This window comes from Erythrolamprus reginae, chromosome 10, assembly GCF_031021105.1.
Source record: "Erythrolamprus reginae isolate rEryReg1 chromosome 10, rEryReg1.hap1, whole genome shotgun sequence".
Lineage (NCBI taxonomy): Eukaryota > Metazoa > Chordata > Lepidosauria > Squamata > Dipsadidae > Erythrolamprus > Erythrolamprus reginae.
Window position 1 is genome coordinate 42,834,117 of NC_091959.1, and position 25,240 is coordinate 42,859,356.

Below are 25,240 nucleotides of genomic sequence, written 5' to 3' on the forward strand. Positions count from 1 at the left end.
CTTGGCAAGATTGTAACATGGGGTGGGGGAGAGATGCAAGCAAAACACCAAAACACAGAAAAGGGGGCTTGGATTTTAGGTAAAAAGGACCCAACGATTATTGCAAGAGAGGTAGTCCCCATCAAACCCCAATGGTGAAAAACTGCTTAATGGGATCTGAAGTCCAAAACATTTTCTATAGTGTGTGTGTCTGTGGGTGGGTGTAAAAAAAAATCATAATTTTGTTTTTCTTATTTATTAAATTTCCAGATTTTCTTTAAACAATGAGCATTTTGAGGGGGCGCAATCTGTTGCAAGAAAGGATGATCCCTATCGACACCCCCACCCTGGAAGTGGCTGATGGGACTTGTAATCCAAATCATCCCCACCCAATACAGATAGCCCTTGAGTTATGCCCACAATTGAGCCCAAAATCTACATTGCTATGAAACATTTCTTAAATGAGTTGTCCCGTTTTACATCCTTTCTTGCCACCTTTGTTAAGTGAATCACTGCAATTGTTAAGTAACATGGCTGTTAAGTGGATTTGGCTTCCTTATTAACTTTGATTGGCAGAAAGCTTTTTCCCAAACACCATCACTCTGCTAAACAAATAATTCCCTCAACACTGTAAAACCATTTCCTAATTCTGCACTATTATTAATCTCCTCATTGTTCTCAACAACCATCTCCTCCCTCAAACGACTGCATGATTGTAACTTTGCAACTTATCTATCTTTACAATTTATATTAACTGGTTCCTAATATGATTTGATTGCTTATATGTACCCAGACTATCATTTAGTATTGGACCTCATGATTCTTAACAAATTTATCTTTTCTTTTATGTACACTGAGAGCATGTGCACCAAGACAAATTCCTTGTGTGTCCAATCACACTTGGCCAATATATATATATGATTGTGTGATTAGACACACAAGGAATTTGTCTTGGTGCACATGCTCTCAGTATACATAAAAGAAAAGATAAATTTGTCAAGAATCATGAGGTACAACACTTAATGATAGTCTGGGTATATATATTGCTCACAAAAATAAAGGGAACACTCAAATAATACACCCTAGATCTGAATGAATGAAATATTCTCATTGAATATTTCATTTGCACAACTATTCCATTTGCACAACAACATGTAAAATTGATTGTCAAGCAGTGTGGCTTCCTAGGTCGACAGTTTGATTTCACAGAAGTTTGATTTACTTGGAGTTATATTCTGTTGTTTAAGTGTTCCCTTTATTTTTTTGAGCTCTGTCTGTCTGTCCGTCTGTCTGTCTATCCTATCTATCTATCTATCTATCTATCTATCTATCTATCTATCTATCTATCTATCTATCTACAGTACAGTATCTATCTACAGTATCTATCTATCTATCTATCTACAGTATCTATCTACAGTATCTATCTATCTATCAATCAATCTATCTATCTATCTATCTATCTACAGTATCTATCTGCAGTATCTATCTATCTATCTATCTATCTATCTATCTATCTACAGTATCTATCTATCTATCTATCTACAGTATCTATCTATCTATCTATCTATCTATCTATCTATCTATCTATCTATCTATCTATCTACAGTATCTATCTGCAGTATCTATCTATCTACAGTATCTATCTATCTATCTATCTATCTATCTATCTATCTATCTACAGTATCTATATCTATCTATCTATCTACAGTATCTATCTATCTATCTATCTATCTATCTATCTATCTATCTATCTATCTATCTATCTATCTATCTCTCCAGAGCATGATACCAATAAACACACACACACACACACACACACACATATTCTATTATTCCCTATTGAGAGCAGGCAATCTAATTTCATTTTTAATGTGGGCCAATGTGCCTATAGTTTTTTTTAAAAAGACAATAAAGGTTACCTATCTATCGTATCTTACAGACACTTATTTTACACACCGACACACACCGTGCCCAGGCCGTGTGCCTGCCTGCCTGCCTTCCTGATTCCAACCCCACCCTTGTCACCTGTGAGGCCGCAACACACCTGGCCATGATAAGCCACCTACCTTTTCCCGCCAAGCTCTCTCGGACCGCCCACCCCGGCTGCGATTGGCTGCTTTGGAAACCCTGTCCCTCGGATTGGCTGAGCGGCCAATCTATCCCCCACCTCACCCCTCTCCTCCGAGGGGTGGGGACATTTTAAAATGTCCGTCGGGCTCCTCAGGCTGAGGTAAAAACAGCGCGGGCCGCTGCCTTCTTTTCGTCTTTTTCCCCCCTCTCGAAGGAGACAGTGGTGCGGGCCGTGGGAGGATCGACCCGTCTCTCCCCTATGGCGCCTCCGCAGCCAAAGGCTTCGCAGATTTAAACCGCGAAATTTTAGCCCAGGTTGAAGTTCTTAAAAAGAAAACATGTAGAGCACTACTTACTTCAAGTAAGTAGTAAAAAAAACAGGTAGTTAAAAAAATGGATTTCACTGTTTTAAATATAAAAATTACCTTAAAACTGATCTTGCTTTGGGTGGGGGGGAAGTGATTTTGGGGGGAACCTGGAGTAATTTTAGTCAATGCTCAAGTTCTTAAAGCCCCTGGCCAAATAAAGTACACATAAACATGTGAAGGACTAGCTACTTCAAATAAAGGCAAAAATTAAATTACTTCAAGCCCAAGAGCTGACCCTTGTTTTCAGGAATAAAGCAAATTCTTGGGATCTGAGATAATTCTAGCCAAGGCTCAATTCCTTAAACAAAACACGTAAGAGGATGAGCTACTTCAAGTAACTAATGGCAAAAGTTACCTAAAATTGAGTCAGGTTTGGGAACTGACCTGACTTTCTTGCAGGAAGGTAAAGGGGGTCCTAAGGCAATTTTAGGGATGCCTTCCTGTTCCTGGAGAGTAAGAGAAACTCCTGGAGCTGGAGGTCATATCTTTGGGAACAGTAAAAACCAGGGGTCTGATGTCTTCTAAAGGGTACAACATTCCAGTTCATTCTATCTTGCCTTCTTTCAATCATTTATTTATTGATTTTATTTTATTTTATTTTATTTTATTTGTATGCCGCCCCTCTCCGCAGACTCGGGGCGGCTCACAACAATAACAAGAACAATGTAAGAACAAATCTAATAATCTAAAAAACACTAAAAAACCCATTATTAAAAGCAAACATACACACAAAAATACCATGTATAAACTGTATAGACCTGGCGGAGATGTCTCAGTTCCCCCATGCCTGACGGCAGAGATGGGTCTTAAGAACTTTACGAAAGGCAAGGAGGGTGGGGGCAGTTCTAATCTCCGGGGGGAGCTGGTTCCAGAGGGTCGGGGCCGCCACAGAGAAGGCTCTTCTCCTGGGTCCCGCCAAACAACGTTGCTTAGTCGACGGGACCCGGAGAAGACCAACTCTGTGGGACCTAACCCATCCAGACCTCAACAGCCTCCAGGCACCGGCACATCACTTCCACTGCTTCGTTGACTTTATCATAGGATAAAGAACATAAAAAGACCTTTATAAAATGGTTGAACTGTTTTGTACTCTCTGAACATCAGGTGGTCATTTGGTGACGTTGATTTTTTAAATTATTTCAGAGGCACTCTAGTGAAGGAAATCACAACAGACAGGCAGTGGAAGACATCAAAGGTAAGTCAGTTTTATTAACATTCCAGTGCTTAACCAAGAAGCCTGGCAGATACTATTGGCAACATGTGTTTTATTACTGCATTGCAAAAACTTTTGGGCCTTGCTAAAGCTTACTCTAAGGCATGTTTTAGCGAATTTTTTTTGGGGGGGTACACAAAGTATAGATGATTAAAAATGTAACAAAAGTATCTAAAACATACAAACAATTTTTGATGTGAGATCATTTTAGCCATTGGCTGTGGTAAAACTAGAAGAGCCCCCACCAGCATTTCCCATATCAACACACAGTGTGGAGATGGGGGTGATGGCCCCTGCTTGTGGAGGTTGTTCAGTCCCTGAGCTTCCAGCCTGGTGCTCAAACTGAATGAGCCTGGTAGCTGGCCACTGCCTGTCTCATTCAATCCCTGAACACACACACTGGGAGACTCACACCGGACAGCTGACCCTTTCAGTCCCTGAGTGAGCAGTGAGGGTGAATCACCTGGAAGACGCAGCTGTAAGCCTCCTCCAGTCCCTGAGGACCCCCTCACTACTCCGACTGGAAGGGAATCCCTTTGGATCGCCTCCCTCCCACCTTCTCTTTCTTAGAAAGACCACCAGTACCAGTCAGACTTCTTAGAACTGAAAGTAAAGCTGGTGATGAACTGTATACAAATGAGAAGATTTGTGGCTTATGGTTGAAATAATAGTTTCCTGGTGTTCTCTGAGCTTGGTAGTTTCTTTCACATATTTATTTATTAGGGAATATGAGTGCTAGGAGAGAGGGGTTTATTCTCAACTCGTGTTCCAGCGGCTTGCAGTTTCAGTGCTGTTGAAAATGGTCTTGGAGATTCTTTGGTTGGACCACTCGTTGATTCGGATATTGTTCACTCTTTTTTTAGTCAGATAGTAACCTTGGGAGTTAATCTATGCTCAGTGTTCCTTGCTGGTGAGGAGGTGTTTTGATTATCTTGATTCCTTTAGGCCTTGTTGACTGTCACTTGTGCACAGATACATAGTTTATTTCTAGGTATGAACTGATGGTAAATTTACTAGAGTGCCCGGTGTTTAGAAATTTCATAGTGTTGTTACACTTGGTTTTGTTACACTGGTCAGTTTCCCAGGTGAAGCTTTGGTTGAGTGTCTTAACAGGTTGTGAAACTAAGGAGTTTGTGCTATGATTGTGCTATGAAATGTTGGTCATTATCTATAAAGCCCTTCATGGCACCGGACCAGGGTATCTACGAGACCGCCTTCTGCTGCACAAATCCCAGCGACCAGTTAGGTCCCACAGAGTTGGTCTCCTCTGGGTCCCGTCAACTAAACAATGTCGTTTGGCGGGACCCAGGGGAAGAGCCTTCTCTGTGGCGGCTCTGACCCTCTGGAATCAGCTCCCTCCAGAGATTAGAACTGTCCCCACCCTCCTTGCCTTTCGTAAACTCCTTAAAACCCACCTCTGCCGTCAAGCGTGGGGGAACTGAAACATCTTCCCCTGCCTATGTAGTTTTTGTGTATGATGACTGTATGTATGTTTTTATATATTGGTGTTTCTTGTTTTTTAGACTTTTTTAAATGTATTATTGTTATTTTAGATTCCAACTATTAGATTTGTTATTATATATTGTTTTTATCATTGCTGTGAGCTGCCCCGAGTCTACGGAGAGGGGCGGCATACAAATCTAATTAATAATAATAATAATAATAATAATAATAATAATAATAATAATAATAATAAATTTTATACTTTTCTCACCAGGTTAATTTTAGCAATAGCAAGGATTCTTAAAACCAGGCAGAAAACCAAATCAGCCCAATTTATGTGGCTGTTGGAGGATTATAAATTTTACAGTTTCCTTGCCTGGCGTAATGTGGCCATGGTGATGGTTCTTAGAACCAGGCAGAAAACCACAACGGCCCAATTTAAATGCTGTGGCTGTTGGAGGATTATAGATTTTACAGTTTCCTTGCCTGGCATAATCTGGCCATGGCAATGGTTCATAGAACCAGACAGAAAATCTCAATGGCTCCATTAATGCTTGGTGTTCTTCGATTTTATAATTTCCTTGCCTGGAGTAATTTATTAATGGAAACTTGCATTTTCATTTCGAAACCCAAGGACCCAGAGTATGGAGACGCACTCGCTGCAAGATGCTTGAAGTCCAGTTTGAAGTTTCCACAGTCTCTGCTGATTTGGGGAGCCATGTCATCTGATGGTGTTGGTCCACCGTGCTTCATCCAGTCCAGGTTCAACACAGCCATCTTCCAGGAGATTTTGGAGCCCTTTCTGCTTCCTTCCATAGACGAGATTTATGGGAATATTTTCCAGGAGACCTTGACACCTGCCCACACTGTGAAAGCACCAAAACCTGCTTCAATGACCGTGGGATTACTGTGCTTGATTGGCCAGCAAACTCGCCTGACCTGAACCCTATACAGAATCTATTGCCGGGAGAATGAGAGCGAGCAGTGCAGAAGATCTAAAGGCCACTGTTGAAGCATCCTGGTCTTCCATAACACCTCAGCAGTGCTACGGGCTGATAGCTTCCATGCCACGTCACATTAAAGCTGTAATTTCTGCAAAAAGGTCCCAAAACAAATACTGGCTACAGATGCATGCTTATATTTTTCAGAGGTCCCATATTGTTCTATGTACAATCCTTGTTTTATTGATTGCATGTAATATTCTAATTTTCTGGATTTGAGGTTTTCATGAGCTGCCCAACATGATTATCACAATTATGACAAATCACAGCTTGAACTATCTTGTCTTTCATGTAATGAGTCTCTCTCTCACATGTTAAGTTTACCCTTTTAAGTTGCATTACTGAAATAAATGAATGTTTGCACGAGTTTTCAAGTTTCATCTGTATACGGGTCAACCACAATTTATGACCCCAATTGAACCCAGAATCTCTGTGGCTAAAAGCAAGGAGGGTCTTACATGAGACACATCCAATTTTACAACTGTCTTTGTCATGATTGTTTAAGCAAATCATTGTAGGTGGATCTGGGTTCCGCCATTGACTTTCTTTGTAGAATGCTAGCTGGGAAGGTCATATACGTCCTCGGAGGGAGGCAGCATACAAATTTATTTATTCATTTATTTATTATTTAGATTTGTATGCTGCCCCTCTCCGCAGACTCCGGGCGGCTCACAGCAAGATACAGCAAATCATGACAAATCCAAATAAATTTAAAATATTTAAAAAGATTTAAAAAGAACCCCATTTATTAACAAACACACACACAAACATACCATGCATAAATTGTACATGCCCGGGGGAGGTGTTTCAGTTCCCCCATGCCTGACGGCAAAGGTGGGTTTTAAGGAGTTTACAGAAGGCAGGGAGAGTAGGGGCAGTTCTAATCTCGGGGGGGAGTTGGTTCCAGAGAGTCGGGGCCGCCACAGAGAAGGCTCTTCCCCTGGGGCCCGCCAACCGACATTGTTTAGTTGACGGGACCTGGAGAAGGCCCACTCTGTGGGACCTAATCGGTCGCTGGGATTCGTGCGGCAGAAGGTCATGTCGGAGATATTCTGGTCCAGTGCCAAATCCAATAAGTAAGTAAGTAAGTAAGTAAGTAAGTAAGTAAGTAAGTAAGTAATTAATTAAATAGTGATCACATGAAAAAAGAGGATGCTGAAACTGTCAAAAATACACGCTCTGGCTGTGTGCAATTCTTTTGTAAAGCCATCTGCAACCTATGTTGAGTGAAGCATTCAAGGGAGGCTGAGACACCTTCTGGTTTTTGTCACAGTTCTCCATAAAGTGGAATCACTGTGCTCTGAAGATTGCTATCATAAGACAAACAGTAATAGTCAGCCTCATCTTCTGGTTGAACGTTGGAGATGGACAAGGTGGCCGAATTGGAGGAAGAATCATAAGAACCTGAAAATCGCTCAGAGATTCCAGAAGGTCTGCTAGAATGATTATAGATCACAAGTACTGGTTTAGTGCCAGTGTTCTGTTTATACCAGCTCACATAGTAGCTACCAATGTTACCCCCTGCCCTGGTACAGGTGATCCTGGCTGTTCCTCCAGGAGATACCGACAGAGAAGGTGGCTGAGTCATGGTGAACTGGGCCAGGGCACCTGCAGGGGGGAGAAAAGGGAATGAAATACAACTGAGAGGCAACCCGAATGTTTAAATTCAGATGAAATAAAGGGGGGGAAAGTGGCGAGGAGAAGGGAATAATTCCAGCAAAGTAGAAATCTTCCAAGAAAGAGATGCTAGATCTTTGCCAGTCAACAGGATACTTTACCAGTGAAGTAGGTGAGGAGGAAGAGGAGGAAGAGAAACAGTTGGGCCATGGCAGAGAAATGGGCAAGGACTGATCTTCTGAAAGCAAAGTTCCTTCTAGGTGGACCTCGTCTCCTCTTGCTTAAGTTGAGCTGCAAGAAAGAGAGGCTGCAAAATTATGCAAATACCCTTCCTGTTTCTCCTTTTTAAAGCCTCTATTTCTATTTCCAGGAACAAATAAAAGAAGTGATTGGCGATTTCATTGGTGAGTCTCCACTGATGGAGAAAGCATGAAAGTCCAACTCCACCTCTCTTCCCTTAGCTTCCAGAACCAATCTGCCTTTTCAATAATAAATAATAATAATAATAATAATAATAATAATAATAATAATAGTAGTAGTAGTAGTAGTCGTAGTCGTAGTCGTAGTAGTAGTAGTAGTATAAATAAAAATAGTATTATTTATTATTATTATTATTAATTAGATTTGTATGCCGCCCCTCTCCGGAGACTTGGAGCGGCTCAAAACAACAAAACACAGTACAAATCCAATGATTAAAAACAGTTTAAAACCCTTAATATAAAAACAGTCATACATCCCAGACAAACCATACATAAAACGGAAAGGCCAGGTGGTTTTAAGGAGTTTGCGAAAGGCAAGGAGGGTGGGGGCAGTCCTGATCTCCGGGGGGGAGTTGAATCCAGAGGGTCGGGGCCGCCACAGAGAAGGCTCTTCCCCTGGGTCCTCCCTCCTACACTCGGCCATTTCACATGGAGCATCGTTTCATCGGGTAGGTTTAAGAATTCAAAACATTTCACAGTAAGTGTAAAGGTACGATACATGCACGGAACAGTGTGGGAATGGTTATTAAGGGAATGGGAAAGGTTTATGTAGCGTAAAAGTGTGTGGGAGGGTTTATAAAGCCTTAAAATAGTGTATAAATACTTAAATAAATATAGCGTCCCTACTTCGCAGATTTTCCTGGTCCTGGAACATAACCCCCGTGATAAATGAGGGATCGCTTTATATGAAAGCAGAATAGGTAGTTATTTTACTTATTTGTTTTGTCAATTACGTGTTGAAGGCATTCAAAGCTATAACAGTGTTTGTATACATGATACTAGTAAGAGAAACATTAGGACAGGGGACGGAAGACACGCTGGTGCACTTATGCACGCCCCTAACTGACCTCTTAGGAATCGGGAGAGGTCAACAGTGGATAATCTAAGGGAAATGTTTTGGGGGCTTGGTGATGATACTACAGAGTCAGGTAGTGAGTTCCAGGCACTAACCACTCAGTTGTTAAAGTCATATTTCCTGCAGTCGAGTTTGGAGTGGTTTACTTTAAGTTTGTATCTGTTGTGAGCTTGTGTGTTGTTGTGGTTGAAGTTGAAGTAGCTGTTGACAGGAAGGACGTTGTGGCAGATGATGCTATACATTGCCTGCCTCTGTGCAATTCTTTTGTAAAAACCACCTGCAACCAATGCTGGGCGAAGCCTTTAAGGAACTCTGAGCCAACTTCTGGTTTTTGTCACAGTTCCCCATAAAATGCAATCGCTGTGGGGGTCAAATTGCCATGATAAGACAAACAGTAATGGTCAGCCTCATCTTCTGGCTGAAGGTTGGAAATGGACAAGGTGGCCGAATTGGAGGAAGAATCAGTAGAACCTGAAAATTGCTCAGGGATTCCAGATCTCCTAGGATCTCCATAGATCACTGTTAGGGGCTTAATCTCTCTCCTCTTTCTTCTGTTTCTTCCTCTCTTCCTTTCTTATCATTCTTCTGTCTCTTCCTCTCTTCCTTCCTTTCTTCTCTGTCTCTGTCTCTCCTCTTTCTTTCTTTCTTTCTTTCTTTCTTTCCTTCTTTCTTCTGTCTTTCTTCCCTGTTTTCCTTCCTTTTCTTTCTTCTGTCTCTTCCTCTCTTCCTTTCTTCTCTTTCTTCTATCACTTCCTTCCTTCCTTTCTTCTCTGTCTCTCCTCTTTCTTCTCTCTTTCTTCCCTCTCTTCTTTCCTTCTCTTTCTTCTATCTCTTTCTCTCTTTCTTCTATCTCTTCCTCTTTCTTTCTTTCTTTCTTTCTTTCTTCTCTCTCTCTCTCCTCTTTCTTTGGTCTCTTCCTCTCTTCCTTCCTTTCTTCTGTCTCTACTCTTTCTTTCTTCTCTCTTTCTTCCCTCTCTTCCTTCCTTCTCTTTCTTCTGTCTCTTCCTCTTTCTTCTCTCTCTCTCCTCTTTCTTCAGTCTCTTCCTCTCTTCCTCTCTTCTGTCCCTACTCTTTCTTTCTTCTCTCTTTCTTCCCTCTCTTTCTTCTCTTTCTTATTAATTTTTCTCTTTCTCCCTTTCTTCTCTCTCTCCTCTCCTCTTTCTTCTATCTATCCTTTCTTCCTTCCTCCTCTTTCTTCTGTCTCTTTCTCTCTTCCTTCCTTTCTTTGTTCTGTCTCTCTCTCTCTTTCCTTCTCTCTTCCTCCCTCCCTCCCTCCCTCTCTCTCTCTCTCATGATCCTGCACCAGTGTAAGTAAGTTGTAAGTTGAGGACTGCCTGGACAGTATGTGAAATTCGAAAAGATGGAAGCAAAAGAATTGTGGGTTGATTCCTGCCCTCTTGGTTCCTCTGGGCGGAGGGCAAGGTTTTGTGTTTCAGTTCTGCATCTGAAGGCAACAGTGTGTAACTGTTCGTTATGCCACACGGCACAGAAATAATCCCCTTCGTCGCCCGCCTCAATATTTGAAATGGTCAGCTTTGCATTGTTGCCATAAGTGTCTGCAACGAAGCGGTTGGGAATCCCCGGAGCTCTTTCCCGGGACTTGTAGATGAGGAGCTTCGGAGTCTCTCCTTCTTTCTGCTGGTACCAGGATGGGTTTGAAGGGCTGATGAACTCCACCCCTTGCAGGGTGCAGGTGATGAGGGCTTGTCCGGCAAGGGCCGCCGAAATGGGGCTGCTTTGGGTCATCTGAGCCCGGGAGAGTACCCCTGCAGAGAATGAGATGGTCAGCCTCCCATCTTGCAAGACCACAGAGGAATCCTGTGTTGTTGCAAACTGAAGAGGAGGAGGAATGAAGTGTCCAATGAGAAGCATTTAAGGGAAAGGAAGAAAAAAAGAAAGAAAGAAAGAAAGAAAGAAGAGGAGGAGGAATGAAGTATCCAATCAAAAAAAAATTAAGGAAAAGGAAGAGAGAGAAAGAGAGAAAGAAAGAAAGAAAGAAAGAAAGGAGGAGAAGGAATGAAGTGTCCAATCAGAAGGATTTAAGGGGGGGGGAGAAAGAAGAGGAGGAGGAATGAAGTATCCAATCAAAAGCATTTAAGAGAGAGAGAGAGAGAGAGAAAGGAAGAAAGAAAGAAGGAAAGAAAGAAAGGAGGAGAAGGAATGAAGTGTCCAATCAGAAGGATTTAAGGAAAGAAAGAAAGAAAGAAGAGGAGGAGGAATGAAGTATCCAATCAAAAGCATTTAAGAAAACGAGAAAGAGAGAGAGAGAGAAAGGAAGAAAGAAAGAAAGAAAGGGAGGAGGAGGAGGAATGAAGTGTCCAATCAGAAGGATTTAAGGAAAGAAAGAAAGGAAGGAAGGAAGAGAAAGAAGAGGAGAAGAAGAAGTAGAAGTAGGAGAGTAGTACGAGTAGTAGTTAAGGCTTCCTCCTTGTATTTTCCCAACCATGACTTTCTGACGTAGATTGAGCTGAGAGAGAGTAATTAGTCTATTTAGCTGGTTTCCATGCCTTGCATCAGAGTAGACCAAAAGGTCTCCAAATTTCTAATCAAGCACCTTCACCATTATGTTATACTGGTTCTCCCACGCTGTTTTCTCAAACTTTTTTTAAAAGTGCCTCTACAAAAAAAACCCCTCAACTTCAACCCTTCCCCATGCTCACCAAAGCAAGAAACTAGGACAATGATGCCTCTATAGCATTTCTCCATGGCGATTGAATTGAGAGCAGAGCAGCTGAGCAAAGTTCTCCCATTCTTCTCATTTAAAGACTTCTGAGGGCTAGGAAAAAACGTCCTCTATGCAAATCTGCACTTCCTTCCTGGAGTGGAATGATTGTGGGTCCAATGTAATTTTTTTAAGGGGTTTCTTTTGGGGCCAGCACAGTGAAAGAAATAATTTAACAAATAGAAACATAGAAACATAGAAGACTGACGGCAGAAAAAGACCTCATGGTCCATCTAGTCTGCCCTTATACTATTTTCTGTATTTTATCTTACAATGGATATACAGTATGTTTATCCCAGGCATGTTTAAATTCAGTTACTGTGGATTTACCAACCACATCTGCTGGAAGTTTGTTCCAAGGATCTACTACTCTTTCAGTAAAATAATATTTTCTCATGTTGCTTTTGATCTTTACCCCAACTAACTTCAGATTGTGTCCTCTTGTTCTTGTGTTCACTTTCCTATTAAAAACACTTCCCTCCTGGACCTTATTTAACCCTTTAACATATTTAAATGTTTCGATCATGTCCCCCCTTTACCTTCTGTCCTCCAGACTATACAGATTGAGTTCATGAAGTCTTTCCTGATACGTTTTATGCTTAAGACCTTCCACCATTCTTGTAGCCCGTCTTTGGACCTGTTCAATTTTGTCAATATCTTTTTGTAGGTGAGGTCTCCAGAACTGAACACAGTATTCCAAATGTGGTCTCACCAGCTCTCTATATAGCGGGATCATAATCTCCCTCTTCCTGCTTGTTATACCTCTAGCTATGCAGCCAAGCATCCTACTTGCTTTTCCTACCGCCCAATCACACTGCTCACCCATTTTGAGACTGTCAGAAATCACTACCCCTAAATCCTTCTCTTCTGAAGTTTTTGCTAACACAGAACTGCCAATGCAATACTGAGATTGAGGATTCCTTTTCCCCAAGTGCATTATTTTACATTTGGAAACATTAAACTGCAGTTTCCATTGCTTTGACCATTTATCTAGTAAAGCTAAATTATATTTCTATCTGAAGTAGTGTAAGATTTCCTGCCTAAGCAGGGGGTTGGACTAGAAGACCTCCAAGGTCCCTTTCAACTCTGTAGAAGTAGTAGTAGTTGTTGTTGTTGTTATATTCTGAGTGTATGTCTACTTCTGAGAGTTTCCTTCCTCTGAAGAAGGAAGTCTTCTCATTTCATGCCTGCTTTAAAAGGGACAACCTTGCCAATTGAGGTTTTAGTCCTATTCCTCTCACACTGCTTCTTCCACAGAGGCGAGTAAAGTTACAGTTTGAAACTTCGACACAATCCATTAAGATAAGATTAAGTTGCTCCATCACTAGAGGTTTTCAAAAAGAGATTGAACAGCCATTTGTCTGAAATGGTATAGGCTGCAGTGATGGTGAACTTATGGGACGGGTACCACAGGTGGCAGGTGGAGCCATATCTACTGGCACACGAGCCATTGCCCCAGCTCAGCTCCAACATGCATGTGTGTGCTGACCAGCTGATTTTTGGCTCCCACAGAGGCTCTGGGAAGGCGTTTTTGGCTTCCAGAGAGCCTCTGAAGGGCGTATTTACCCTCCCCAGCTCCAGGGAAGCCTTTGGAGCCTGGGGAGGGCGAAACACGAGCCTACTGGGCCCACCAGAAGTTGGGAAACAGGCCATTTCTGGCCTCCAGAGGGCTTCTGGGGAGGTGGGAAAAGCATTGAACTATGGATGTGGGCACCTGCGCATCTGCAATTGTGCATGTGCACACTCTTTCAGCACCTTAGGAAGAAAAGGTTCAAAGAATGAGCCGGGGTGGCGCAGCAGGTAGAGTGCTGTACTGCAGGCCACTGTAGCTGACTGTAGATCTGTAGCTCAGCGGTTCAAATCTCATCACCGGCTCAAGGTTGACTCAGCCTTCCATCCTTCCGAGGTGGGTTAAATGAGGGCCCAGATTGTGGGGGCAATAGCCTAGCTCTGTTAAAAAAGTGCTATTGCTAACATGTTGTAAGCCGCCTTGAATCTAAGGAGAAGAGCGTCATAAAAATTGAATGAATGAATGAAGGAAGGAAGGAAGGAAGGAAGGAAAGAAAGAAAGAAAGAAGGTGCAAAAAAGAGCAACCAAAATGATTAGGGGACTCGAAACCAAGACTTACGAAGAGAGATTGAGAGAACTGGGCATGGACAGCCTAGAAAAAAGAAGGTCTAGAGGGGACATGATGGCAGTTTACAGATACTTGAGGGGTTGCCACGGTGAGGAGGGGGTCTCTTTATTCCCCAGGGCACCAGAGGGCCGGACGAGGAACAATGGTTGGAAGCTGACCAAGGAGAGATTCAACCTGGAAATAAGGAAGAACTTCCTGACGGTCAGAGCGATCAACCAATGGAACTGCCTGCCAGGGGAGGTGGTGAACTCCCCAACTCTGGACACCTTCAAGAGGAGATTGGACTTCCATTTGGCTGGGGTGCTGTAGGGTTTCCTGCTCAGGCAGGGGGTTGGACTCGATGACCTAACGGTCCCTTTCAACTCTATTAATAAAATAAATAAAATTTTAAGAAAGAAAGAAAGAAAGAAAGAAAGAAAGAAAGAAAGAAAGAAAGAAAGAAAGAAAGATGGCTCTTCTATGACATGTGGACTTCAACTCCCAGAATTCCTGAGCTAGTATGACTGTCTCAGGAATTCTGGGAATTGAAATCCACAAGTCTTCAAGATCTGTGGGGAAGTGTAGGAGAAGTAGTACAGGAGCCCACAATGGGCCCCCAAAACATATGGAAACTCTAGAAAGAGTGCAGAGAACAGCAACCAGGATGGTGAAGGGGCTGGAGGCTAAAACACATGATGAACAGTTGCAGGAACTGAGCATGGCTAGTTTGGACCCAGCTGATAAGTGCAGCAGAGTGGGTTGCTGTGCCCCAGCTGTTTGACTCACCAGGGCTGCAGTAAAATGTAAGTTTTATCAGCTGTTCTCAAACACACCCGCCGTGTCTGCTCAACAAATCGGTTGGATCCTGTCACTGACTTATATTTTATATCTTATATGTAAATTGTGGTATTCTTCCTTCCTTCCTTTCTTCCTTTCTTTCTTTCTTTTCTTTCTTTTTCTTTTCAAACTTAAACCTTTCCTCTCTTTCTTTCTCCTTCCTCTCCTCCCTCCCTTCTTTCCTTCAATTTCCTTCCTTCTCTCTTTCTTTCTTTTCCTTTTCTTTTTCGTTCCTTCCTCTCTTTCTTTCTTTCTTTCTTTTTATCCTTCTTTCTTTCTCCCTTTCTTTCTCCTTCTTTCCTTCCTTTTTCCATTTCTCCTTCCTCCCTTTCTTTCTTCGTTCCTTTCTTTCTTTCTTTCTTCCTTTCTTCCTTCCTTTCTTTCTTTTCTTTCTTTTTCTTTTCAAACTTAAACCTTTCCTCTCTTTCTTTCTCCTTCCTCTCCTCCTTCCCTTCTTTCCTTCTATTTCCTTCCTTCTCTCTTTTTTTCCTTTCCTTTTCTTTTTCGTTCCTTCCTCTCTTTCTTTCTTTCTTTTTATCCTTCTTTCTTTCTCCCTTTCTTTCTCCTTCTTTCCTTCCTTTTTCCCTTTCTCCTTCCTCCCTTTCTTTCTTCGTTCCTTTCTTTCTTTCTTTCTTCCTTTCTTCCTTTCTTTCTTTTGTTTCTTTTTCTTTTCAAACTTAAACCTTTCCTCTCTTTCTTTCTCCTTCCTCTCCTCCCTCCCTTCTTTCCTTCTATTTCCTTCCTTCTCTCTTTCTTTCTTTTCCTTTTCTTTTTCGTTCCTTCCTCTCTTTCTTTCTTTCTTTTTATCCTTCTTTCTTTCTCCCTTTCTTTTTCCTTCTTTCCTTCCTTTTTCCATTTCTCCTTCCTCCCTTTCTTTCTTCGTTCCTTTCTTTCTTTCTTTCTTCCTTTCTTCCTTCCTTTCTTTCTTTTCCTTTTCAAACTTAAACCTTTCCTCTCTTTCTTTCTCCTTCCTCTCCTCCCTCCCTTCTTTCCTTCTATTTCCTTCCTTCTCTCTTTTTTTCTTTTCCTTTTCTTTTTCGTTCCTTCCTCTCTTTCTTTCTTTCTTTTTATCCTTCTTTCTTTCTCCCTTTCTTTCTCCTTCTTTCCTTCCTTTTTCCCTTTCTCCTTCCTCCCTTTCTTTCTTCGTTCCTTTCTTTCTTTCTTTCTTCCTTTCTTCCTTTCTTCCTTTTCTTTCTTTTTCTTTTCAAACTTAAACCTTTCCTCTCTTTCTTTCTCCTTCCTCCCCTCCCTCCCTTCTTTCCTTCTATTTCCTTCCTTCTCTCTTTCTTTCTTTTCCTTTTCTTTTTCGTTCCTTCCTCTCTTTCTTTCTTTCTTTCTTTTTATCCTTCTTTCTTTCTCCCTTTCTTTCTCCTTCTTTCCTTCCTTTTTCCATTTCTCCTTCCTCCCTTTCTTTCTTCGTTCCTTTCTTTCTTTCTTTCTTCGCCATGTGTCATTGGACACACAAAGGATTTATCTTTGTTGCCTATGCTCACAGTGTAGATAAAAGAAAAAGACACATTTGTCAAGAATCATGAGGTACAACACTTAATGATTGTCATAGGGTTCAAATAAGCAATCAGGAAACAATATTAATATAAATCGTAGGGATACAAGCAACAAGTGACAGTCATACCATCCTAAGTGGGAGGAGATAGGTGACAGGAATGAGAAAAAAAAATAGAAAAAAATAGTAATGCAGACTTAGTAATTTATAACTTACTATTCAGCAGATACCACCTCCTCCAGCAGGAAGAGGACAACATACCAGTTCATGTAGATCTGAACGTTTAGGAACTTAAGAGCAGGGACTTGATTCTTTGATCTTAGAGCTCCTCCTAATGGTTAAGCTTTTGAATCACTTTCTTGGCTTGAGTTGGGTGAGATGGTTCTTCAGCTTGAATGAATCAAACAGACGTTCAGATCAACAAAGGGTTTCCTCCCAGGGGAGGTGGTGACAGATGCAGCAAAAATATTTGTGGTTTCCGGAATCTGAATGACCGTTAACCACAAATAAGAAGTATGGTGAGATAGACGCAGCCCTCACACACAAATAGTTTCCTGTTGGCTGAAGTTGGTTGAGATACTTTCAGATATCTTTGTTTTTGCATGTGTGCTTACCTTGAAAGTGACCGCATGGCTTTCTCTTTCAGGCTCAAATTATTGGAGATCAATTGACCAATTGGTCAACTCAACCCAACCCTGTGTGTTTCAACAGGAACCTTGTCTAATTAACCTAATTATTATTATTATTATTATTATTATTATTATCATCATCATCATCATCATCATCATTATTAGTTATTAGATTTGTATGCCGCCCCTCTCCGTAGACTCCGTAAACTTGGGGCGGCTCACAACAATAACCTAGTTTGGATCCAGACTGAGAATTTATCACCAAATACAAGCTGAATAAACAAGACCTTACAGACAACCCTCACTCCGTAAAAGGCCTTGGAATACCCCTATCAAATGACCTAAGAATACTATCAACCTTGGAATATTGCCAGAGCTCACTGCAACAAGATCACCGAAAAGTCTTCAACGTTAACCTAATCCTACGTAGCTTCTGCTCCAGTAATCTCACACTACTAACCAGAGCATACAAAACTTTCACCAGACCAATCTTTGAATACAGCTCATCTGTCTGGAACCCAAATCGCATTTCGGACATAAACACTCTAGAAAATGTCCAGAGATACTTTACCAGAAGAGCCCTCCACTCCTCCACTTGCAACCAGACTTACAATCCTAGGTTTAGAAATCTTAGAACTACGTCGCCTTAAACACGACCTAAGCATAGCCCATAAAATCATCTGCTACAACGTCCTTCCTGTCAATGACTACTTCAGCTTCAACCACAACAACACACGACTGCACAACAGATACAAACTTAAAGTAAACCGTTCCAAACTCGACTGCAGGAAATACTGTACAACTTTAGTAACTGTTCTGCCTGGGTTCCCCCAGACTTCAACACCAACTAAAAAGGGTAGCAACAGTAACCAAGTAATTAATTCATGGAACTCATTACCCGTAGTATCATCAGCTAGCCCCCTAAACTGAATCACAAGTTTATTTTATTTATTTTATTTTATTTATTTATTTTGTCCAATACACAATGAGAGTTTTAGTGGGTGTATGTCACATTATTTTTTTTGCTGAATTTGAAAATTAAGGGAGACTAGGATAGATCTATTTCGGCCTTATTTTGGCCTCATCGGCTAGCCATACCCTCACTGGGACTTGAACCTGCAACCTATAAACACATAGTAAAATACATGATGATGGTTATAGAGGAGATACCCATAGTAAAATATATCTATGAAAGAATAGAAAAGAAAATATAGTAATAGAACCTATCAATGAAAGAACAGAAGAAGAGATATAGGAATAGAAGAAAGGTATAGGAGATATAGGAGAGCAATAGGACAGGGGACGGAAGGCAATCTAGTGCACTTGTACTCGCCCCTTACTGACCTCTTAGGAATCTGGATAGGTCAACCGTAGATAATCTAAGGATAAAGTGTTGGGGGTTTGGGGATGACACTATGGAGTCCGGTAATGAGTTCCACACTTCTACAACTCGGTTACTGAAGTCATATTTTTTACAGTCAAGTTTGGAGCGGTTAATATTAAGTTTAAATCGGTTGTGTGCTCTTGTGTTGTTGTGGTTGAAGCTGAAGTAGTCACCGACAGGCAAGGACGTTGCAGCATATGATCTTGTGGGCAGTACTTAGATCTTGTTTAAGGCGTCTTAGTTCTAAACTTTCTAGGCCCAGGATTGAAAGTCTAGTCTCGTAGGATATTCTGTTTCGAGTGGAGGAGTGAAGGGCTCTTCTGGTTCCTCCAACTGGTTTGCTAAATTAATGCCGTTATGGCTCAGAGCTGGAGAGCATCTTCAGACCTTAAGTTGAATCCATCCACCCATTGGCCATCTCTTACCAGCTGTCTTGAATGGTTTCCCCAAGGGGGTAGTGTTTTGTTTTCATTGCTTCATAAATGTGTAGCACAGTGGTATTCTGAACCTGATGAAGATAGGCAATAATAGGTGCCTTCATCGGCTGCTTGGACCTCAGAGATGGTTAGATAACAAGCATTGAGGCTGACATCTTTGGAAACCGTAAATCTATCCGAGACCCCAGTTATCCTTTGATTGGGTTCATCTTTATAATACAAAAGATACTTGGGAGGTTTGGGCAGTTGATGCTGAAACCAGCTTATGGTCTGAGTTGCTATGTTGCCACCGGAAAGGGTGCAGGAGATCTGGATTTCTTTTCCCAGGGATGCCGAGACAGAGACCGGCTGGGTGAATGAGATGGTTACATCCCCTGCGAGTTGGAAGACACAAGCAGAATGCATAGATCAGGATAGGATGTCCCTTTCTGGAGGTTCTTGAGATGATGCTATGGATCCTAGAATCTATCCTTTGTAACTCGGATGGACAAGTAATAGAGACAGCAAGTTGTCCTTTGGTATTTTTTGACCAGTTCTTGGACCAGTTCCCTCAATTTTCCCTGACCACTCATCACGCCTAGAATTGCCACTCCAAACTCTTCTATGAAATCTCCAACTTTTAGTCCTTCCTCGGTTTTTTTTTCTAGCTAATACTTGAGTCAACCCAAGTATTTTACAATTACTGCCCAACCAAGAGCAGTTGATAGAAAGAACGGTGGTAGATGCTCTCGTAGAGAACCTCAGAGAAGGTCTACAAAAACCCAACCAGGTTTGGAACCTTTGGAGACATGGACAGCTTTAAGAAGCTGGAATTCGGTTCGCGCTCGCTCCCAAAGAAAACAAAACGGTCAGCTGTCCAAGATTTTGTTAACCTATTATCAATAAAGTAAGAATTCCCAAACTCATGGATTCTCTTTTCTCATCTGGCCAACTTGAAGGACCAACAGGTTCCCTCTCCCACCCATTATGTTTCTATATTTTTTCCGACCTTTCCTTGGTGTGTTTCTTTTTCTTCTTACCAGATCTATCCTTCCCAAATCACCCATCCATCATGGGACCAGTTAATCGTGTCTTATACTTAGAAACATAGAAACATAGAAGTCTGATGGCAGAAAAAGACCTCATGGTCCATCTAGTCTGCCCTTATACTATTTTCTGTATTTTATCTTAGGATGGATATATGTTTATCCCAGGCATGTTTAAATTTAGTTACTGTGGATTTATCTACCATGTCTGCTGGAAGTTTGTTCCAAGGATCCACTACTCTTTCAGTAAAATAATATTTTCTCATGTTGCTTTTGATCTTTCCCCCAACTAACTTCAGATTGTGTCCCCTTGTTCTTATACTCTCCCAGTTCCATAAGATCCAATGCAATTTAATCTACATTTATCCCCCTCTCCCTTATAATATCCATAATTAATTTAACCTGCATTTATCCCCCTCTCCCTCATAATATCGTCCAAGAATGAAGCCATTTGCAGCCAAAGCTTGCTGCTTGGGCATAAAATATTACCCCAAGCGTTTGCAGTCAGGAACCCCAGAAGCAAGAAGGCGCATGCTAGCAGCGTCATATTAGAAATCAGTTTTGCAAAGTTGACAATCTTCAAAATAAAAACCTTTGGGAGAGAAACTTTGAAAATACAACTAATTATAGACCAGATGTCCCCTCCCTCCAATAAAGAATGCAAACGAACTCTGGGGTATTTGCATATAACTTCCCCAAACTGTGGGAAAGGATTAATAAGGATGGTTACCCGGGCTATGCTATAGCCAGCCTGTGCTGGTTCATGACAGTGCGCTGTTAATTTTGGGGGAAGTTTGATAGCCAGCTAGCAGCAGAGTTAGCCCCTCTGCAGCTGTAGCACCCATCAGTCGTTTGGCAGCTGGCAATGAAGCACAGTGGGTAGAGCTTCTTGTGATACATTTACCAGCACATCAATGGTGGTATAGATAGTATCCAAATTACAACTGTAAGGGAATCTTTCTTTCTTTCTTTCTTTCCTTCCTTCCTTCATTTATTTATTTATTGGATTTGTATGCCGCCCCTCTCCGCAGACTAAGGGTGGCTAACAGCAATAATAAGACAGCGTACAATAATAATCCAATAATAAAAACGATTAAAAACCCATTAATATAAAAACCAAACATACATACAGACATACCATGCATAAAATTGTAAAGGCCTAGGGGGAAAGAGTATCTCAATTCCCCCATGCCTGGCGGCAGAGGTGGGTTTTAAGTAGCTTACGAAAGGCAAGGAGGGTGGGGGCAATTCTAATCTCTGGGGGGAATTGGTTCCAGAGGGCCGGGGCCGCCACAGAGAAGGCTCTTCCCCTGGGTCCCGCCAAGCGCCATTGTTTAGTTGACGGGACCCGGAGAAGACCCACTCTGTGGGACCTAACTGGTCGCTGGGATTCGTGCAGCAGAAGGCTGTCCCTGAGATTTGTATTAGATTTGTATGCCACTCTTCTCCGAAGACTCGGGGCAGCTCACAAGATACAGTATAAAACAATGCGTACCAATCAAATCTAATTAAAAACTACAAGCTAAAAAACCCAGTATATTAAAATAAATCAACCAGTTCAGTCACAACCATACATCACGTTTATTGGTCAGGGGGTCGAGATCTAATTGCCCCAGGCCTGGAGACATAATTGAGTCTTGAAACTCTTCTTTTTCTTTCTTTCTTTTTTCTTTCTCTTTCTTTCTTTCTTTCTTTCTTTTTTCTTTCTTTCTTTCTCTTTCTTTCTTTTTCTTTCTTTCTTTCTTTCTTTTTTCTTTCTTTCTTTCTTTTTTCTTTCTTTTTCTTTCTTTCTTTCTCTTTCTTTCTTTTTTCTTTCTTTTTTTTCTTTGTCTTTCTCTCCTCTCTCTCTCTCTTTCTTCCGAAGCAGCTTTAAAGGAGAGCTGATCAGAAGAGACGCGCCTTGCGTTGAATCAGGGTATCTCCCCCACCACCACCTACCCACCCCAAGGTTGCCTCACCCTTGGCAGGCTGTGAGCGTTAATCTCCAAGCATTGCCAGACTTAACCTGACACTAGTGCCCTGGCTTGCTCTGTGTCATAAGCCAAGATCTAAATTAAGACCAGCCAAGGATCACACACTTAAGCTGAACCTGCCTCCACCTCTCTCCCCTTCCTTCTGACCCCGCAGTGTTATCTCCCACATCCAGCATTTACCAACCGAAAAATAACAATAGAAACATAGAAACATAGAAGTCTGACGGCAGAAAAAGACCTCATGGTCCATCTAGTCTGCCCTTATACTATTTTCTGTATTTTATCTTAGGATGGATCTATGTTTATCCCAGGCATGTTTAAATTCAGTTACTGTGGATTTATCTACCACGTCTGCTGGAAGTTTGTTCCAAGGATCTACTACTCTTTCAGTCAAATAATATTTTCTCATGTTGCTTTTGATCTTTCCCCCAACTAACTTCAGATTGTGTCCCCTTGTTCTTGTGTTCACTTTCCTATTAAAAACACTTCCCTCCTGAACCTTATTTAACCCTTTAATATATTTAAATGTTTCGATCATGTCCCCCCTTTTCCTTCTGTCCTCCAGACTATACAGATTGAGTTCATGAAGTCTTTCCTGATACGTTTTATGCTTAAGACCTTCCACCGTTCTTGTAGCCCGTCTTTGGACCCGTTCAATTTTGTCAATATCTTTTTGTAGGTGAGGTCTCCAGAACTGAACACAGTATTCCAAATGTGGTCTCACCAGCATTCTATATAGCGGGATCATAATCTCCCTCTTCCTGCTTGTTATACCTCTAGCTATGCAGCCAAGCATCCCACTTGCTTTCCCTACCGCCTGACTGCACTGTTCACCCATTTTGAGACTGTCAGAAATCATTACCCCTAAATCCTTTTCTTTTGAAGTATTTGCTAACACAGAACTGCCAATACAATACTCAGATTGAGGATTCCTTTTCCCCAAGTGCATTATTTTACATTTGGAAACATTAAACTGCAGTTTCCATTGCATACAGACAGGGCTCTTTCAAGGCCCAGCACAGTTGGAATAAGTCCAATACTCTTCCACAACAGAAAAGATATACTGAAGAAGCAGAAAACATCCAACCCATGGGTCAAGCTGGATCACTCCTCTTTAAGTTCCATTACTGCCCATTCCCATATGTTTATTTTATTTATTTATTTATTTATTTTGTCCAATATAAATTGAAAGTTAAAGAGAATAAAAACATGTACAGTAGTCCCTCGCTATATCACGCTTCACCTACTACGGCTTCACTTCATCGCGGGTTTTCAAGAAATATTAATGAGGAAAATAATTCACGGATCTTCGCTGGTTCGCGGGTTTCTGAGGAAGTCGATCGGCAGATTTAAACAGCCCGCGGAACTCGATCGGCAGGTTTTTCAAAAAAAATATATCTAAAATTGTAAATACTGCATTTAAATACTGTATCTAAAATAAATACTGTGTGGGAAGGGTTTATAAACACTTAAAACAATGAAAACTTACCAAACAATTACAATATAAATACTTAAATAAGTACTATCAGTCGATAAATTCCCCATCGCGGATTTCACCTATCGCGGCCGGGTCTGGAACGTAACACCAGCAATAGGTGAGGGCTTACTGTAGTAGTAAATATCAGGGAAAGGATAGAACAAAAGATATGAGAATAGAATATGTCAATGAAGAATAGAGAAGAGGATATATGAATGAAAGAAAAGATATATAAAATATATAAAAATGGACAGGGGACGGAAGGCACTCTAGTGCACTTATGCTCGCCCCTTACTGACCTCTAAGGAACCTGGTGAGGTCAATCGTGGATAGTCTAAGGGTAAAGTGTTGGGGGTTGACACCAGAGAGTCCGGTAATGAGTTCCACGCTTCAACAACTCGATTGCTAAAGTCATATTTTTTACAGTCATGTTTGGAGCGGTTGATATTAAGTTTGAACCTGTTGCGTGCTCTTGTGCTATTGCGGTTGAAGCTGAAGTAGTCGTTGACAGGCAGGATGCTGCAGCTTATGATCTTGTGGGCAATACTTAGATCATGTTTAAGGTGTCGTAGTTCTAGGCGTTCTAGACCCAGGGTTCTAAGTAGGGTATTCTGTTTCGAGTGGTGGAGTGAAGGGCTCTTCTGGTGAAGTATCGTTGGTCATTTTCGAGGGTGTTGATGTCTGAAATGAGGTGTGGGTTCCAGACAGATGAACTGTATTCGAGGATGGGTCTGGCGAAAGTTTTGTAAGCTCTGGTGAGTAGTGCGAGATTGCCGGAGCAGAAGCTACGTAGGATCAGGTTGACAATTCTAGAAGCCTTTTTGGCAATATTGTTGCAGTGGGCTTTGGCACTTAAGTCATTTATTTATTTATTTATTTATTTATTTATTTATTTATTTATTTATTTATTTATTTATTTATTTATTTATTTATTCACTCACTTACTCACTCATTCAATTTTTATGCCGCCCTTCTCCTTAGACTCAAGGCGGCTTACAACATGTTAGCAATAGCACATTTTAACAGAGCCAGCCTATTGCCCCCACAATCCGAGTCCTCATTTGACCCACCTCAGAAGGATGGAAGGCTGAGTCAACCTTGAGCCAGTGATGAGATTTGAACCGCTGACCTTCAGATCTACAAGTCAGCTTCAGTGGCCTGCAGTACAGCACTCTACCTGCTGCGCCACCCCGGCTCAACTGATATTGTATTAGTATACAGTATTAGTATTCCAAGGTCTTTTACTTGCTATGTGCTAATACTGCTGTCTGCTAATAATATACTATATTGCTGGGTGCTAAACATTGGTCTATGGATTGTATTATGGTATTGTATGGAACTGTGTGTGATATTAATGGTTGGATATATATGTAGCTGACTTTATATGATGGTTAGTCTATTGCAATGTTTTTCAACCAGCGTGCCGTGGCACACTAGTGTGCCGTGAGACATATTCAGGTGTGCCGCGAAGCTCAGAGAGAAAGAGAAAGAAAGCAAGAGAGAGAAAGAGAACAAGAGAGAGAGAAAGAAGGCAAGAGAGAGAAAGAGAACAAGAGAAAGCAAGCAAGAGAGAGAGCAGGAGAGCAAGAGAGAGAAAGAAAGCAAGAGAGAGAGAGAAAGAGAGGGAGGGAAGGAGAGAGAGAGAAAGACATAGAGGGAGGGAGAGAGAGAGAGAAAGAGAGCAAAAAAGAGAGGAAGGAAGGAAGAGAAAGAAAGAGGGATGGAGAGAGAGAAAGAAAGAGGAAGGGAGAGAAAGAGGGAGAGAGAAATATAGCGAAAGGGAGGAAGAGAGAGAGAGAGAATTCTTTGTCCAAACTTTTTTTAGCCCCCACCCCACCCCCACCCCGGTTCAATGTGCCCCAGGGTTTTGTAAATGTAAAAAATGTGCCGCGGCTCAAAAAAGGTTGAAAATCACTGGTCTATTGTATATGTTGTGAATGATATTTATACCTTTACTATGTTGGTCTGTGTTATTGGCTGAACAACCACCATTGGCACATACGCTGTGTTTCAAGTTCGGTGTTCTAACACTGGGTATAAGCCCAGCGTGGAGTGCTAATAAGCCCAATTCACATGGACTTAAACAGACAGAAACAGAGACTCAGGTGC

General features: G+C 41.5%; 1 long non-coding RNA gene and 2 gene segments (V, D, J or C); 1 reads left to right on the forward strand and 2 right to left on the reverse strand.

Moving 5' to 3' along the window:
- Positions 1 to 2,159: 2,159 nt before the first annotated feature.
- Positions 2,160 to 6,440, forward strand: LOC139173224 (uncharacterized). Of its 2 annotated transcripts, none has more exons than XR_011559998.1 (3): positions 2,160 to 2,410; positions 3,561 to 3,612; positions 5,708 to 6,440. It is a non-coding gene; the product is annotated as an uncharacterized lncRNA (long non-coding RNA). The 2 variants fall into 2 exon arrangements; XR_011559999.1 differs by having other exon boundaries at positions 2,163 to 2,430.
- A 901-nt stretch (positions 6,441 to 7,341) lies between these two features.
- LOC139172779 (immunoglobulin lambda variable 6-57-like) lies at positions 7,342 to 7,901 on the reverse strand. The segment is given in 2 exon segments: positions 7,342 to 7,682; positions 7,853 to 7,901. Coding segments are annotated over 2 exon segments (390 nt in total).
- A 1,459-nt stretch (positions 7,902 to 9,360) lies between these two features.
- Positions 9,361 to 11,742, reverse strand: LOC139172780 (immunoglobulin lambda variable 3-12-like). The segment is given in 3 exon segments: positions 9,361 to 9,574; positions 10,420 to 10,792; positions 11,687 to 11,742. Coding segments are annotated over 3 exon segments (633 nt in total).
- Between the last annotated feature and the right edge of the window lie 13,498 nt (positions 11,743 to 25,240).